Source organism: Tinamus guttatus, unplaced genomic scaffold, assembly GCF_059628265.1.
Source record: "Tinamus guttatus ecotype Peru unplaced genomic scaffold, ASM5962826v1 Tinamus_guttatus_pri_ptg000397l, whole genome shotgun sequence".
Taxonomy (NCBI): Eukaryota; Metazoa; Chordata; class Aves; order Tinamiformes; family Tinamidae; genus Tinamus; species Tinamus guttatus.
The window spans coordinates 1,675,979-1,692,386 of record NW_028288931.1 but is presented as its reverse complement, the minus strand read 5'-3'; the positions used below and the strand labels follow the sequence as shown (position 1 = coordinate 1,692,386).

The following is a 16,408-nucleotide window of genomic DNA, read 5'->3' as shown; positions in this document are numbered from 1 at the left end:
AGCCCTGGTCGTACCCTGATTCCTCACATAAAGGCACGAGGAGCCGTTTCTGCGCCGTCAGCACGTCGCGAGCTGATGCATTACCCAGGAACTCCAGATGGTTTTGCTCTCTGTCTCTCTGTCTGCACTACTGGTAATTCAGGCCTGTCTCATGTTGGCTTTGAGATGAAACCTTCCCACAATTAGTTACAGTCTGTGCTCTTGCACTGCAAAGGACGCAGGGCTGAGCTGCCAGCGCGCAGTCTGGGAGATCCGTCCCACACAAAAGTCCTGTTCAGGTTTCTCTATTTCAGTCAGGAGGGTGATTTTTCTAGTGAAATCATCAAACCAAGACAGCCTCTGCTGCAGACCGGTAGCGACAGTCTACGACAGACAGAGATGCCTCATACCTGGCCCGCCTCAGACAGAAACAGCTACTTTCACTCTAATCTCATTTTACAGCCACATTACATCTCATCCTTCCTTCCTTCCCCGGCCCTTGCTCCCTAACAGAGGAATGGGAGCGCCTCCTCTCGTGTTGCTGCATTTTGGGGGCTTCACATCACAAGTGCCACCAAAAGGCTACGCGTTTTGCTTCCTAAGCAGACCTGGCAGTCTGCTAGGTGCCAGAGCTGAGCAGTCCCCACTGCCTAGGGGCAAAGCGCTCCACAGACACCCTGGTAACACCCCTGCCTCGCCTGGAGCAGAGCTGTTTGGCTCTCTTGTTAAATTATTGCTAATAACAGGGCTCTTCAGCCCAGACAGGAACTGAGCAGTCTGAGGCCAATTGTAAATGTGGTCCAAAGCGTCTAGCCAGGCCAAAGCCCTGCGTCTCGTGACAGGAATGCCAGAGCACAGCAGAGCCGAGGGAGAACGGTAACCGGTTGAGGAACACAAACTCCAGAGACAGACACGGGTGCAGCAGACAGCCTGGGATTACCATGGAGCACGGGGAAATGACAGGCACAGAACTGATCCAGGAAAGCACGGGGAAAGCAATAAGAGGAGGAGGAGTGATAGGAGGGGAGGAGGCTTCATCGGCAGGTGATAGATCCCCCTGCACCTCCTTCATCCATCGAACGGGGAAGCAGCCTCGTTATCTCTGCTGCACACACAGGTCTCTGCCCGCTGCTCGTCGGGCAGCGCGGGTAGCGAGACGCAGGTAGCGAGACGCAGGCGCCGAGGCCTCCCCTGGGCCTGCTCCACTAAACCTGGTTGCTCCTGCTCGAGCAAGCAGGCCTGGTGCAGTAGGAGGGCGCCCGGTAATCGCTATGCAAATACGCTCTCTGGAGAGAAACCACTGCAGGGCTGAAAGGTGCTGACGAAGCTGCATTTTCTTGTCATATGAACAAGCTACAGCCCACCCAGCTAGAGCCTGGCTGTACACAGGGAAAGCAGCCACTTCCAGGCCTGATTTCACCCCCGCTTCACAGACACAGAGGCTCTTTCTGCTTTGCCTCACTAGCACAGCAAGAGCCATCAGCTTTCCCAGGAACTTAGCTGCTTTTGAGCAGGAGCCGGGGCCGGCAGGGCACCCTGCAGGCACTAGGAACCCATTCCCGGTGCTGTGAGGAACGGGAAGCTCTGCAGGGGCAGCAACTCACCGGGAAATACCACAGTTGTTCCCGCAGGGCCTGCCCAGGACAGGGGGTACAGGCCAAGCTCAGGCATGGGTGACGGGCGAGCACCCAGGGGAGCCCCTCCGAGCCGAGGAGAGGGCAAACGGCCTCGGGCAAGGCCCAGCTCTGCTCAGGGACCGCAGCTCCGGGCAGGCCCATGAGGTGACACCGGCTCCCTTGGACTCACCGGTAACAGCCCGAGGCCGGGGGAGCCTCGCAGCAGCGCGAGAAGCCGCCGGTGCCCGCGGAAGGGGGAAGGCAGCGACAACCGCCGCCCTCTCTTCGCCTCACACCACGCCTGTGACAAAATGGCGGCCGCACCCCTTTCACGCGGCGGCGGGAGGGCGGGGCCTCGGGGGGCGGGGCGCGCGCGCAGGGGGCGGGGCGCGGCGAGGCCCCGCCCTCACCGGCCCGGGGTCGCTGTCGTTGCAGCGCGGCGGACGGGACAGCGGCCGCCCCGGAACGTCCTCGTCGCGCGGCGCCGGCGGCCGCCCGGACCCCCGCGGCCAGCGGACACCGTCGCTTAGCAACCGGCGCCCCCCGCGCCGCCGCCGCCGGCAGCAGCCGCCATGGGCTCCGAGCGGGACTCGGAGTCGCCCCGTTCCTCCTCCATCCACTCGGCCGCCGCCAAGTGCCCCAAGCCGGGTCGCCGCCGCCGCCTCTCCTTCCAGAGCGTCTTCTCCGCCGCCGCCGTCGCCGGCGGCCGCCGCCGGGCCAAGGCCGAGCCGCCGCCCCCGGCGCCGCCGCCACCGCCACCGCCGCCGCCGCCACCGCCGCCCGCCGAGGAGCCGGCGCCGGGCCCGGAGGCGGGCGGCGAGGAGGAGCTCGAGTGCCCGCTGTGCCTGGTGCGGCAGCCGGCCGAGAACGCGCCGCGGCTGCTGTCGTGCCCGCACCGCTCGTGCGGCGCCTGCCTGCGCCAGTACCTGCGCATCGAGATCACCGAGTCCCGCGTCAACATCTGCTGCCCCGAGTGCAGCGAGCGCCTCAACCCCGCCGACATCCGCCGCCTGCTCCGGGACTCCCCGCAGCTCGTGGCCAAGTACGAGGAGTTCATGCTGCGCCGCTGCCTCGCCGCCGACCCCGACTGCCGCTGGTGCCCCGCGCCCGACTGCGGGTGAGTCCCGGCCGGGCCGGCCGCCTCCGCCCGCGGGGACGAACCGGGACCCGCTTCACCCCCCGGGGGTGCCCTGGGGACGCAGGCTCCGCTGGAAGCGGCAAAGCCCGGGGTGGGGGGGGGTTGCCGTGAGCCCCCGGCTCCAGCCCAGGGGCTCCTTGGAGCAGTGGCCGCCGTGGGGCTGCCCCGTTGGGATGAGAAATTGGAAGCGGTGGCTTTTCCCTAGTGGCTCCCCGGCGCGGAGGAATGATGTTGACTCATTATCTATTGCCTAAGCGAGTTAACGTCTGTCCGACCAGAAGCGGGTCCAGCCCTGCCTGACGACTCTAGTTATCAGCGCTTTGCTTTCATTTTCTGTTCTCTTTTCCCCTAACTGAACTCCGCTCGGTTTCTCTTCGCGCGCAAGACGAAGCTGCTTGGAAAAAGAGACAGTGCCAAAAAGTTCAGTGAGATGCACACACACAAAAAGCTTAAATTGCAGCTCTGGGTAGTGCAAATGCTGAAGGAAAGTCCAGCCTCGTGGTCAGAGTGGAAAGCGCGGTGGGAGGATGCTGAAGGTTTAATCAGAGCAGTGCAATGGGCGGCTCTGCTGATCTGCTGCCCTGCCTCAAGTTTTCCCCTTCACAGCACCACCGTAGAAAGGCTGTTTCTCTGGGAGGTACCATTAATAGTGAACAACAGCTATGTTAGTTTGGGAAACAAAATCACGTGCCAGATCTCGATGTTTTGATAGCGCTGGGGGCGAGATCGGGGCGATAGGGCAGGTTATGCTGCTCCCGGGGCCGTGCAGGAGGGAATGCCTCCGTTTTCTGCTCCGTTGACCAGCTGCCGAAGACCTGGCTGCCGCGCGCTGGATTTCTGCTATTCCTGCTCCTCGGCTGCCGCTCCGTGAGCCCGTGTGCAGGGTAAGGTGTAAGTGCCACCGAGTGCTCCTGGCCTCCTTGAAGTGACCCAGTGTGAAGCTGCTGCCTTTGGGCAGAGCGGTGTCACCTCTGGCACTTCGTGCAGCCCGACAGGGCCACACTGGGCATCTCCTCCCTCGGAGGAGCACGGAGCGCGCCGGGCCATGAGGAAGCAGCATCTCCGGCACCGTGAGCCCGTCGGCAGCTCCCGGACAAAGACAGCCGGAATCAGCCCTCTGACAGCACGAGAAATGAATCTCGCTTCTCATTCTTCCCAACAAGCTGCTCTGGTTGTGCTCCTGTGAAGCCGGGGTGTGAATTCTTTACGGCGGGCTTTCCCTCCGGAGTAGCCCATCCTACTACGGGGATGAGTCGTGCCGGTGCTCCGCGATCCCAGCGCCGGATCCAAGGCGGCTGCGGCGCGGGATTCGGCTCGGCAGCGTGGGGCCTTCCACACGCACCGCAGCCTTTCCTAAACGGAATTGCTCCGCTGTGCAGCGCGGGAGGAGGAGAACCGGCTCCGAGCGCGTTGCCATGGAAGCACCGGTCAATGGATGCACCCTCGGTCCTCCTGTGAATCATTTGCCGTGTTTGGGGCTTTTGGGTTTTTTTTTTCTCCTTGCTACGATCAGCTGATGTTGCCGCCTGATGTCTGTCACGCCACGTCTCTCCGAGAGGCTTGGGAGAACAACAGGAGGCTGAAACAAAGCGCGTGGTGTAGGCTGAGCTCAGCGGAGGAGGCTGAGGGCTGCCCGAGCAGAGAGGGCTGGAGATGCTGCCCTGCATCCTCAGCCTCGCCAGGCCTTAGGGAGGATGATCCTGGCCATCCCTGCACTGGGAAAAGGCAGAATTTCCCTTTTTGTCACAGTTGGCATGAGCCAGGAAGCAGCACCTAGTGCAGTGTCAGAGGCCAGGTGAAGATGCAGGCGTGTGTGAACTGTGGCAATTCTGGGCCCATCACATGCAGAGGATGTTTGAATCCAGAGATGTGTTGTTTCTTCCCGTAGAGCGGAAAGGCGTGTAGATTTTTCCATGCAGTTGCGGGCTTGCTCTTGGTATTTGTCATTTTGGCTGCAAGAATTAAATATAAATGACGAGAATTTTAATTTCTCAGAAGGGCTGCCTGAGTCAGCTAGGGAAAAAAACAAAAAACAAAGTCTCTATTGAGGGCTCATTCCGAACAAGAAGTTGCTTAAACATTCTGCTGAACTTCCCTGACCTGCTAGCGTTTGGAATAGCCGTGTGTTGTAAAACAGCTGCTCAGGTGAGGCTGCTTTTCCCCGCACGGCAGCGTGAGGATGCTCAGCTGGATCTTGGCCGCGTGCGGCGCGTAGGAGCCCATCTGGGTCAGGCCTGGCCCTCCCTGGGCTCTCCGCATCCCGCTCCTCCGCCAGCGCTGGCTCTTGCGTGCGGGCGGCGGGGACGCCGCGGCCGTGCCGCGCGGCACCGACGCGCCGCTCCTTTGGCGCTGCCGTTGTGGCAGGCACGGCGAAGTCGCTCCGACTCCCACGGGATGTGAATCATTGTGGTGTGACACATTCGGCGGTTCTCATGCTCATGCACAACCAGAGCTCCTCAAGCTCTAAATACACAACCCCAGAGATGAGATATTCTCCTCTGGCCTCCTGCAAAGACGCCGGCGGTGGTCAACAAAACCCCCTTTTGTTGTCCCGGTGTCAGAAGCGGAAGGTGCTTCTGGATTTGCTCTCTCCAGCCGCAGTGGTGGGAAGGTCCCGTCGCAGGTGGCTCTCTGAGGGCCACCCGGGGCGATGCTGTCCCCACACGTACCCTTCCTCGTGGAGGAAGAGCCGGTTTAGCAGCCTGGCCACGGAAACCTCGGGACAACCTCAGCTTTCCTTGGCCTCCGTGGGAGGTTTCCTCCCTCTGCAGAGCTGGCTCTGCTCGGGAGCTGCTCCGTGTGTGCCGGGGAAGCCGGCGGGAGCAGCCGCGTGGCCAAGCGGGCAGGAGGAACGCGCTCCGCGTGAGCTGACAGCCACAACTCCCAGCAGTTACTGAGGGGTGAACTCGATATCACAAGCTGTCTCTATAATAGGTATCTGTCCCGAGTAACTTAATTAGCACCACTTAATTCCAAGCCCTGCAGTGAAAGACGCAGCACTGGAGAAAGCAAAAATTTATCTGGAGTGCAGACTGCTCTAGAGGACCGGGATCAGAAATGGGAAATGGAAGAGGCAGGGCAGGCTCTGGACTACCATAATGTGCAGTGTCCAGGAGGTAAAAGGGGGTTTCTTCCCCCCCTAAACCGTGAAACTCGCTGCAGGAGGCTTAAACAGAGCAGTTTAGGAAGTGATAACCTTACCTGCTCGCTCTAGGCAGATGCAGTCACCTTGTTCTCACCTGAGACTGGAGAGAACTGCATTTTTCTCTGTGTCTCTTGCAATTCCGCTGCAGGGTTGCCCAACCTGTCAGGTAAGCTGTGGTCTTGCACTGGAAGCAATCCAGTGCCAGAGGCTCTGCCCAGATGGATGGCAAGGCTGTTGTCACGGGCACCTGCTTTTGCCAAGGACACCAGCACTGTGCAGTGCCCATGAGAGGCTCTTGGTGCTCCCGGTGGCTGATCACCCTCATGTGTAGGGCTGTGTGTTCCTGAATTTTTGGCCCTTTCTAATTCCTGCTGTCTTCTTTCCCCAGGTACGCGGTTATCGCCTACGGCTGTGCCAGCTGCCCCAAGCTGACGTGCGAGCGGGACGGCTGCCAGACCGAGTTCTGCTACCACTGCAAGCAGATATGGCACCCCAACCAAACGTGCGACATGGCCCGCCAGCAGCGGGCACAGGTGCTCCGCGTACGGACCAAGCACACGTCGGGCCTCAGCTACGGCCAGGAGTCCGGCCCGGGTAGGGATTCCTGCATTTCTGCTTACTCGGTGCTGCCTGTGGAGCTGAGAAAAAGCCCCTGCTTGTGCAGAGCTTCCTCTGATCAAAGGAGGGGTGTCAGTGGCCCGCGGGGAACGCTGCCACGTGGCGCACATGAGGGTCTCCAGGAGCAGCGGGTGACAACAGCCGTGAAGCTGAGAGTCATTTCCCCTTCTCACATTAAGGGAAGAAGCCTGGCGGGCTCCTCCAAGGCAGCAGAAAATGAAGCAGAGCAGTCAGAGGTGACGCCGTGCGTTTGAGTCCTTTCTCAGCACTCGGTCTCTCCTCATCCGCCCCAGCTCTGCTTGTGGCTGTTTTGATCTTGGATGTTTTCATTTCTTGCTGATCTAAACTCTGAAAAAAAATAGGCGCTTTTAACCCTCCCCACCCCCAAATAAGACATATTACTTCTCCGAGCATGTCAGGAATGAAAATGTTAATACGCAGCTGCCATGAGTGGTTCAAAGGTGGCTCAGCTCTGCTCCGAGGTTCAACGTGTCCCTTACCAGGGCTCTAACTCAGGCAGCAGAGGCCCTGCCAGCGGCCGTGCTGCAAACCAGCAAACAAAAAAGCAGCCTCTGAGCTTTCCACCCTGTCCAAAGAGATCCCTGCCAGGAAGTGCTTAGAGCTTAGCCGCTGAAAGGGTGATTCTTGAGGGTGTTTTTTCCCTGCCCGCTCCTTGCTGAATGCAATGCAGTGATTAATAAGGTGCGAGCGGCTCTCTCAGCAGCTGGATTTCACGTTGTCGAGGGCCACTGCCAACAAAGCCCGAGCGGCGCAGCCGGTCATTGCGTAACCGTCACCAGATGACACTTGAATTCAAGAAGAGATGAAGGACCCTGGCTCCTGTTCTGCCAGCAGCAGAGCGGGGGCTCCGCAGCACGTGCAGCCGCTTCCCGTGCGCGGCCGCAGGGTCGTCCCCGCCGTGGGCTGCCCGGAACCCGGCTCAGAGCTTCTCCCGGTTGTTCTGGCTCTCCCAAAACGCCTGGTTCTCCCAATTGTTCTGCCGGTCTTGGCCCGTGAATCACCTCAGTGGAGCGATTTCATAATGGTTCTTGCTGACACTGTTGTCTTGGCTAGCTCAGGGCAGGTATAACTTGTTCCCAGGGTTTAAGCGTGTTCTGGAAGAGATCCCGTTCAAGCCTAGAATAAGCTTCTAAAATGACTGTTGTTCTCAGTCTCTGCTGTCCAGGCAAATAGCTTTGACTCTTCAGGATTATCTTCCTGCTCTGTAGAGGAGCTGAAGACAGAACCAGTTGGTCGTATCCATCCCAGCCTTGTATTTGATTAGCGAATTTGCTCGGCCTTTCCAAGGGTTTCTCCCTGCCATGAGACCCCCTCCCTGGTTATTGATCCCCACAGCATGCAGAGTCCAACTGAGTCCCTTGCCTCCCTCCTTCCCACAGCAGATGACATCAAGCCGTGTCCCCGCTGCAGCGCTTATATCATCAAGATGAACGACGGCAGCTGTAACCACATGACGTGCGCCGTGTGCGGCTGCGAGTTCTGCTGGCTCTGCATGAAGGAGATCTCGGATCTGCATTACCTCAGGTGAGTTCCTGTCACTCTGGCAGCGCCCGCTTCTCCAAGGGGGTGTTTGATTGCATGCACTTGCCTTTCATCCCCTTGCCTCCCCAGAACCAGACAGCAGAATTGTCTTCTTCCTTCCTAAAGATTTGAACTTTCTTCCTGCAAGAAAGTAAGGAGGCTCTTCCATACCAGGAAAGGCTCATTTGACTGAAAAAAAGTTGCATGTTAGAGCTCTTAACATTCTGGACATTAAACAGTCCCAGACGTGTGATAATCACCTTGATGAACAAATTAATCTTGGTGGAGAAGGAGAGAGGGCCTTTTGTTGCACGTTGCTTACCCATTTCCTGAGTTTTGGGTTTTGTTCCTGTGGATGTTGAACTTAGAGTTCTTGGGAACACTTAGGAGTTGTGGAGTTTTCAGTGTTTTTAACTTTTTTCCTTCCATTACAGTCCCTCTGGCTGTACGTTCTGGGGCAAAAAGCCATGGAGCCGTAAAAAGAAGATTCTCTGGCAGCTGGGCACGTTGATCGGGGCTCCTGTAGGAATTTCTCTCATTGCTGGCATTGCCATTCCTGCTATGGTCATTGGCATCCCGGTGTATGTCGGGAGAAAGGTAAGTGTGGAGAGTTCCAGCCTGGAACTGGGGATTGTGCAGCTTGGGGTGTTCTCTGTAGCCAAAGCAGCTGCCCAGAGATGCAGCCGCGACGTGAAGCGTGGATGGATCTTTTCACAAAACTCAAATTCAGTCATCTCTTATAGAGCCTGTCTTATCTCTTGAGCTTTGAATGGGCACAGGGAAGGTGGTGGCTGATAGCCCTTCAGCCTGAGCCCTCTCAAATGACTATCACATTGCTGTTGTGCTGCACATTGAAGCAGAAGCACCAGGGCAAGTCCTGGCCCCTTTTGACACAGGGCATCTCTGGGGCAGTGGCCAGATCCCGGGTATCACCCCTTGCCCAGAATAAGTCCCTGGTGTGTTTTGATGCTGATCTGCTGCCATTGGCTGACTCCAGGGCTCTGCACTGCGTGGTGCTGCTGAGTCTGTGCTGACCAGGAGGCAACCAGAGGGAGGAATTGGCATGTCAGTGCCCTGCCGTGGCTCCCTAAACACAGACCCACCTTCCAGCTCTGATCTGAGATCTGTGCTCAGGATGAGGTTCTTCATAGGCTAACGCAGCTGCCAGGGCTGTAAAATCACAAGCTTATTCATATTGTCTGCTGGTGTTTGTTGCTGGCCAGGCTGTGTTCTCACCTGCTGCTTCTCCTTCCCTTAGATCCACAGTAGGTACGAGGGAAAGAAAACATCTAAGCACAAGAGGAACTTGGCCATTACTGGTGGGGTCACCCTGTCTGTCATTGCCTCCCCCGTCATCGCTGCGGTCAGTGTTGGTGAGTTGCTGCTGCTCTTTTCCCTTCCATGGGCCAATAGTCACAGACACAAAGACAAGCCAAGCTCTGTGCGGGGTGGCCAAGGGGAATCTGCAGATTCCCCCTGTGCGTTTTCCCTGGACCCTTCCTTCCATTTCACCCCGCAGGCTGCACAGCCTCGTGGGCAGAACAGCCCTGGTGCCCTGCAAAGCCTTGACCATAGCACAGGTCCTCCCTGCCTGGCCAACCCGGCCTTAAGCTCCTCTTAACCCAGTGCATCCTCTTCTCCAGGTATTGGAGTCCCCATCATGCTGGCTTACGTGTACGGAGTCGTGCCGATCTCGCTGTGCCGAGGTGGTGGCTGCGGAGTTAGCACAGCCAACGGGAAGGGTGTGAAGATAGAGTTTGATGAAGATGATGGACCTATCACAGGTAATGTAACTGGTGAAGGGAAGGCGTTAAAGCACGACCCTCTCATTGCTTCCCGTAATGAAATGGCAGGAGACTTGTGTTTCCCAAATCTAACACGTTTTTTAGTTTTCATAGAATCACAGAATGCTTAAGGTTGGAAGGGACTTCTAGAGGTCCTATAGTCCAACCCCCCCTGCACATGCGGGGTCACTGGGGTTTGGCTAGCAGCAGTGATTCACCCCAGTCCTCTGCTGGGGATCAGCTGGGTGGCTCTTGTAGCAACATCTCAGTTCTCCCTTTGGCCGCTGGTACCCGAGATGTGGATCCTGCTGCTCGGGGTCTGGGCTGGCAGAAGCCGGCGCCGTCATGCCGAGCGCTTCCCCGATGGCCTCGCTCTTCCTTCCCTCAGTGGCTGACGCCTGGCGAGCCCTGAAGAACCCCAGCATCGGCGAGAGCAGCATCGAGGGGCTGACGAGCGTGCTGAGCACCAGCGGGAGCCCCACGGACGGGCTCAGCGTCGTGCAGGGCAACTACAGCGAGACGGCCAGCTTCGCCGCGCTGTCCGGCGGCACCCTGAGCGGCGGCGTCCTCTCCGGAGGCAAGGGCAAGTACAGCAGGTAACGGAGCTCACACTCACTGCGGGATCCCAAAGCCCGTGCCAACGGGATGGGCTTCGATTGGGATCTGTGCGGACCTCTGGGGGACCCTCTGTGTGCCCAGGAGTCCCGTTCTGTGCTAATGTCTTCACTCTTGGTTTGTGGCAGCGCTAGGCTGCTTGTTGCAAAGAGGACACAGCTGTTGAAACAAGGTTCTGCCCCTGCTGAACTCCTTGAAAGAGGGAAGCCGGCGCTCCAGGTTAATTGGGAACAGCCTGGAGATGCCTGCGTGGCCGGCTTATAGCTCTTCCAGGCCTCTAATCCCAGCCTGGTGCTGCCTCTTCCCTACTGGCTTGCAGCAGGCAGGATTGCTGCTTTCCAAGTCAGGAGGTTACAGCACAGTTTTCCTCCAAGCCTGCCTGTGAGTCAGTCTGCTGGGTAATTAGAGACACGTGTTGATCTAGCAGCCAGGATGTAATCATGACTCTGTGCTCGATCCGTGGAAATCTGTTCTTCGCGGGAATTGCATGAGTCATAGTTATAAACACAACTTCACCTTCGTCATGGAAAACAGAATGGATTTACCTAAATGGAGCCAAGTTTGAGACTAAAGGAAGCTAAACCATTGGAGATAAAGTCCTTGGTGCCCAGCTGGGCCAGCACGCGGGGACACCAGGTTTCCCAGGGCAAACAGTAACTGTTTGGTGCCCTCATGGACCAGCTAAGTAATTTCTGAGCATTTCTCTCCTCTCCTGCAGGCTGGAAGTGCAAGCAGATGTCCAGAAGGAGATTTTCCCCAAAGACTCTGTTAGCTTGGGGGCTATCAGCGACAACGCCAGCACTCGAGCCATGGCCGGCTCCATCATCAGCTCCTACAACCCCCAGGACAGGTAGGACATGGGGTGGGAATTCCGGAGGAATCCATGCCCCAGGAGGTGCTGCTGTAGGTCCCGGCCTGCTCCTTGTCCCTGGAGCGGGGAGGGATCCGTTTTCTCCCACAGAAGGAGGGCAGGGGCTGTTTGGAAGCAGCCTCCACGTGTAACTGCAGCTGGTGGTGCTTGTTTCTGCAGGGAGTGCAATAACATGGAGATCCAGGTGGACATCGAAGCCAAACCAAGTCACTACCAGCTGGCCAGTGGCAGCAGCACAGAGGATTCTCTGCACGTCCACACCCAAATGGCAGAGAATGAGGAAGAGGAGGAGGAGGAGGAGGAAGAGGACGGCGAGCAGGAGCAGCCATGCAAACACCAAAGCTGCGAGCAAAAGGACTGCATTGCCAGCAAAACCTGGGACATCACCCTGGCCCAGCCCGAGAGCATCCGGAGCGACTTGGAGAGCTCCGACAGCCAGTCGGACGACGTGCCCGACATCCCGTCGGACGAGAGCGGCTCCCCCCGCTCCCAGACCGCGGCCGCCCGCCCGCGTCCCCCCGGAGCCGAGAGCCCAAGTGCCCCCCTGGGCCACTGTGCCCACGCAGAGGGCTACCGGCTCGAGGAGATGGTCCAGCTGGAGTGCATCGAAGCCAGAGTATGAGGGGCCTCGCGCGGAGGAGCTCGCGCTCTCCTTGCAGCTTTCGGGCAGGGTCGTGTCCGTGTCGGCTTCTGTCTGCAGCTCTCTAGTTGGCTCCCCGGCCTCGCCTGGGGGAGCTGCTGTTTCGTACATGACAAAAGAGAAACCGCCCCCCACCCTCTTTTTGTTTTAATTTATTGGTTCAAGCGCTTTATAGTGAGGTGCGTAAGAGTGTAAATATGTACGTGCGTCTGTATGTCTGCAAACATCTAAAGGACTGTTGGAATAAAGACTCTGGTTGTCATTCCACTCGCATCTAGCTCGTCCTTTCCAGAGGTGTTTGGTGAATCCTCTCCCTCATTCTGCCCCTTGCTTGGGATATCTGCACAGGAGAACTGGATTTGCCCCGTTTTGCCTCGAGAAAGCGGGATGTGGCTGCCTTGTTGTCCCATCCGTGTTGGGGACGGCTCCTCTCTCAGCGCCCTGTGCAGCAGGACGGTTCAGAGGGGACCCGCGCGGGGACCGCGGAGCAGCCCCGGGGCCGAGCAGGGCCGGCCGGAGGGGAAGGGGCTCCCACGGGGTCGCTGCTGCTCCTGGGCAGCTCTTCCCAGCGCCGCTCTGCTCCGCGCTTCCGGATCCTTCTCCCGGGATCCCGGGAGCTGCGGAGGCTCCTCTCAGCCCCGGGCGGCTGGCATGAAGCCCCCGATGGTGCTGCTGGATGCAGGGACACGGGACGGACACGGGGGCAGAGGGCTCCGCTCGGCCATGGCCAGGGCTCCCTTCCCGGGGGGCTGAAGGCTTCGGGGATGGCACTGAGATGGGGACGAGGGCACCAATGTCCCCATGGCAGCCGCTTCCTCGCAGGAAGCTCCTGCGGGAGAGCCGCCCCCGCGCCATCCTGCTCTCCCGCCCCTGAGGATCCCGATGAGCCCTGGACCTCCCTGTTCCCAACAGTGCCAGCACTGGGGGAGCATCCCCGGGGAGCCCAGCCAGGGTGCTTTGACCGGAGCAGCAGCAGGGATGTGATGTCCTGCCCGTGGGTCTGCCCCGTGCACCGACGTGGTCTTCATCCATCCCACCCATGGGCACCCCTTCCACCCCTTCCATGGGCGCCCCTTCCACCCCATCCATGGGCGCCCCTTCCACTCCATCCATGGGCACCCCTTCCACCCCATCCATGGGCACCCCTTCCACGGGTACCCCTTCCACCCCACCCACGGGTGCCCCTTCCATCCCATCCATGGGCACCCCTTCCATCCCATCCATGAGCACCCCTTCCACCCCACCATGGCTATGTGAGCCCTAGGGGTGCCCTGGGCACCCACAGCTGCTTTGAGCAGCTCGGGGGCTGCGGGTGGGCAGGGGGTCCCGTCCCCGCACTGCTCCCTGCTGCCCCTCGCGCTCAGCTCGGTGGCATCTTCAGCACCCGCTGCCCCCCACTCGCCCCCCACCTCCTCCCCTGCAGAGAGGTGACACCGTCCCCGTCCCCTCGCGGCTCGTCCTGCCCCACGCGGCCCCGTGGCCGGCCACAGGGCTAGGACGCGGCCACCCCACGCTGCGCATTGACGGCCCCTTCCCCACCAGCGGCTGCTCCGGGACAAACTTTATTCTGGGATAGTGACAGCCCGGGCGCGCGCTCCTCCCTCGCCGCCAGCGCCCGGGGAGGGGACCAGGGCGTGCGGGAAGGGACGGCGCGTGCGGGACGTGGCGGTGCGGGGCGCTCAGAGCTGCGCGGCCCCGCTGGGGTCGCACTGCAGCAGGCGCACGATGGACGGGTCGCTCTTGGCTCCTCTGATGAACTCCTCCAGCGACAGCTTCCCTGCGGGGACAACGGGCGCTCGGGAGGCTGCGGCCACCGCGAGCCCCCGGGTCCTGCCCCAGCCCGCCCCGGCGGCCACGAGCCATTTAATCAGCGCGCGCGGCTCCCGCTAAAACCCCTGGATTTAGCCATGAGACCTTTGCCTTAATCCCCTCCAGCTCCTCTCATTTACCGTCGTTATTAGTATCCATCTGTCGGAAGATTTTTTCCGTCCGTTTCTCCGGCGTCGACTCGTCTTCGGGCATGTTCATCACAGAGGAGACCATCTTGTAGATGGCCTGGGGAGAGGGAGGCGGGATGAGCGCGCGGGATTCCCGCGGGATGCTCCGGCAGGAGCAGGGCCGGCATCCAGCCCTGGGGAAACCGACAGGGGTGCAGGGGGGATTTGGGGACCGGTCCCCGTCCCAGCGCAGCGGGACGTGACGGGCTCTGCTCGGGGCCGCGAGCAGGGCCGGGGGGACCGGGTACCTGCACGATCTCGAGCATCTCCTCGCGGCTGATGTAGCCGTTGCCGTCCAGGTCGTACATGCTGAAGGCCCACATGAGCTTCTGCTCCAGCTTGCCGCGGGACGTGACGCTCAGCGCGATGATGAACTCTCGGAAGTCGATGGTGCCGTCGCCGTTGGTGTCGAAGGTGCGGAAGACGTGCTCGGCGAACTTGGACGCGTCGCCGTAGGGGAAGAAGTTGGCGTAGATCTTCTTGAACTCCTCCACGTTGAGGATGCCGGTGGGGCAGTCCTTGAGGAAGCCCTTGTACCAGCCCTGCAGCTCCAGCTCGGAGAACTCCGTGTTCTCGCGCAGGTCCTGCAGCATCTCCGGGCGCAGCTTGCTGTTCTGCTTGCCCATGGCGCGGCGGGCGCTGGAGCTCCCGGTGCAGCTCCCGGCGGGTCCCTCCGCGCTACAGGAGAGCAGGGAGAGGCGGCAGCGCTCGCGGGCAGCCCCCGGACAGCAGCGCGGACGCCGATGCGGCCCCCTCCATCCCCGGCGCCCGCTCTGCGCCAACGGGGCCGGGCCTGGGGACAGCGCTGCGACAGGCGGCGACAGCCCTGCTCATTTGCATAATAGCCCCTTATAGCTCATTTGCATAATATATAGGCGATATATATATATATCCAGCGCACAGCAGGAGGGGCAGAGCCTGCGGTGGGGCTGGGTGGGGATGGGGCGCTGGGCCCGGTGCTGGATGGATCTGGGTCAGCTCCCGGGTGGGAGGGATATTTCCAGCTCCTCCGGCTGCTCCGTTAATATTTGATGCCTCCGGCTGGTGCCGGAGCTGCGGGGAGAGCCGGGGGCTGCAGGTCCCTGCCCGGGGCCGGGACCCCCTCCCCACCTCGGGTGCCCCACAGGGTCCCATAGCGCCCACCATGGGGAAGGGAGCGGGACAGGGGGACACACGGGGGACCCTGCAGTGACCTTGAGTGCCCCCCCACCGCCGCGCTGTGCCCAGGCCCCCACCGAGAGCAGCAGGGTGGCCCGGGGGGGCTGCAGCCCCTTCTCAGGGTCCCCCTTCGGTGCCCACAGCCTCCCCCGAAGGATGGAGCGGGGCCCGGGCTCCCCTTCCCGCGGGATTGCGGGGCTCGGAGGGCTCCCCCCGGCCCCCCCAGCTCCATCCTCGCTCCGGCAGAGCCGGGGGGGGGGGGCTGCACCGGCCCCCGCAGCCGCCGCGGGGACAAGGACCCCCCCCCCGGCCGGGCACCTCCGCACAGGGACCCCCAGGAAAGACCCGCCCGGGGGAGGCGCTGCAGGGACCCCCCCAAAAAGGGCACCTCGGATGGGGGGGGTTGCAGAGCCCCCCCCGCCCAGGAGGGGAGGCGGGGGGGGGGGGGCGTCACGCGTTGGGCAGGGGGAGACGCCCCGGGCGGGGGGGGGCTCTGCAGGTGCCTGTGGGGGGGGGGGCGCCCCGTTCCCCCCTCGGTCCCCGGTGCCCCCCGGCGCCGCCGCCGCCGCCTCCTCCTACCTGCCCGGAGCCGCCGCCGCCGCCGGCCCCGAGCGCCCGCCGGGAGCGGCCGCCGCAGCCGCCGGGGGGGACCCGCCGCGGCCCCCGCCCCCCCCCCCCCCCCGCGGGGCTCCCGGGGCCGCAGAGCCCCGAGGGGAGGGAGACGGGGGGGTCCCCGGGGCGGGGGGGGGCTCGGCCCCTGCTCGGGTCCCGGGCGGGGCGGGGGGGGCGCTTCCTTCCCCCCACCCCCCCAGTGATTTTCAAGGCTGCTCCAAGGGGAGCCCGGGCTGAATCCTGCGCCCGGGGGTGCATCGAGAGGGGGCAACACGGGGGGACAGGCACAAGGAAACACACGCAGGCTTGCACACGTATGCAGGCTTGCACACGCGTACACATGCAGGCTTGCACACGCATACACATGTAGGCTTGCACACGCATACATATGCAGGCTTGCACACACACACACACACAGGCTTGCACATGCATACACATGCAGGCTTGCACACGCATACACATGTAGGCTTGCACACACACATAGGCTTGCACATGCATGCAGGCTTGCACACACATACACATGTAGGCTTGCACACACACATAGGCTTGCACATGCATACCCATGCAGGCTTGCACACCCATGCAGGCTTGCATACGCATGCACACGCAGGCTCGCCCATGTACACACGGGCTTGCACACACACATACGCTTGCACACGCACTTGCAAGCCCGCGTGTGCGCACGCATGCACG

At 61.1% G+C, this 16,408-nt stretch overlaps 2 protein-coding genes across 2 annotated transcripts; one reads left to right on the top strand and one right to left on the bottom strand.

Moving 5' to 3' along the window:
• The first annotated feature begins 2,025 nt into the window (after positions 1-2,025).
• RNF19B (ring finger protein 19B) lies at positions 2,026-11,934 on the top strand. The gene is made up of 9 exons (XM_088531101.1): positions 2,026-2,712; positions 6,267-6,472; positions 7,897-8,041; positions 8,473-8,635; positions 9,297-9,411; positions 9,682-9,822; positions 10,211-10,418; positions 11,156-11,287; positions 11,468-11,934. Exons 1-9 carry the CDS (start codon positions 2,168-2,170, stop codon positions 11,928-11,930), a joined length of 2,118 nt encoding a protein of 705 aa, XP_088387227.1. The 5' UTR covers positions 2,026-2,167; the 3' UTR covers positions 11,931-11,934.
• Positions 11,935-13,625: 1,691 nt separating this feature from the next.
• Positions 13,626-14,571, bottom strand: HPCA (hippocalcin). Its single transcript, XM_088531098.1, has 3 exons — positions 14,194-14,571; positions 13,898-14,003; positions 13,626-13,725 (listed from the first exon to the last, which is right to left on the bottom strand). The coding sequence occupies exons 1-3, from the start codon at positions 14,569-14,571 to the stop codon at positions 13,628-13,630; spliced, it is 582 nt and encodes a 193-aa protein (XP_088387224.1). The 3' UTR covers positions 13,626-13,627.
• Between the last annotated feature and the right edge of the window lie 1,837 nt (positions 14,572-16,408).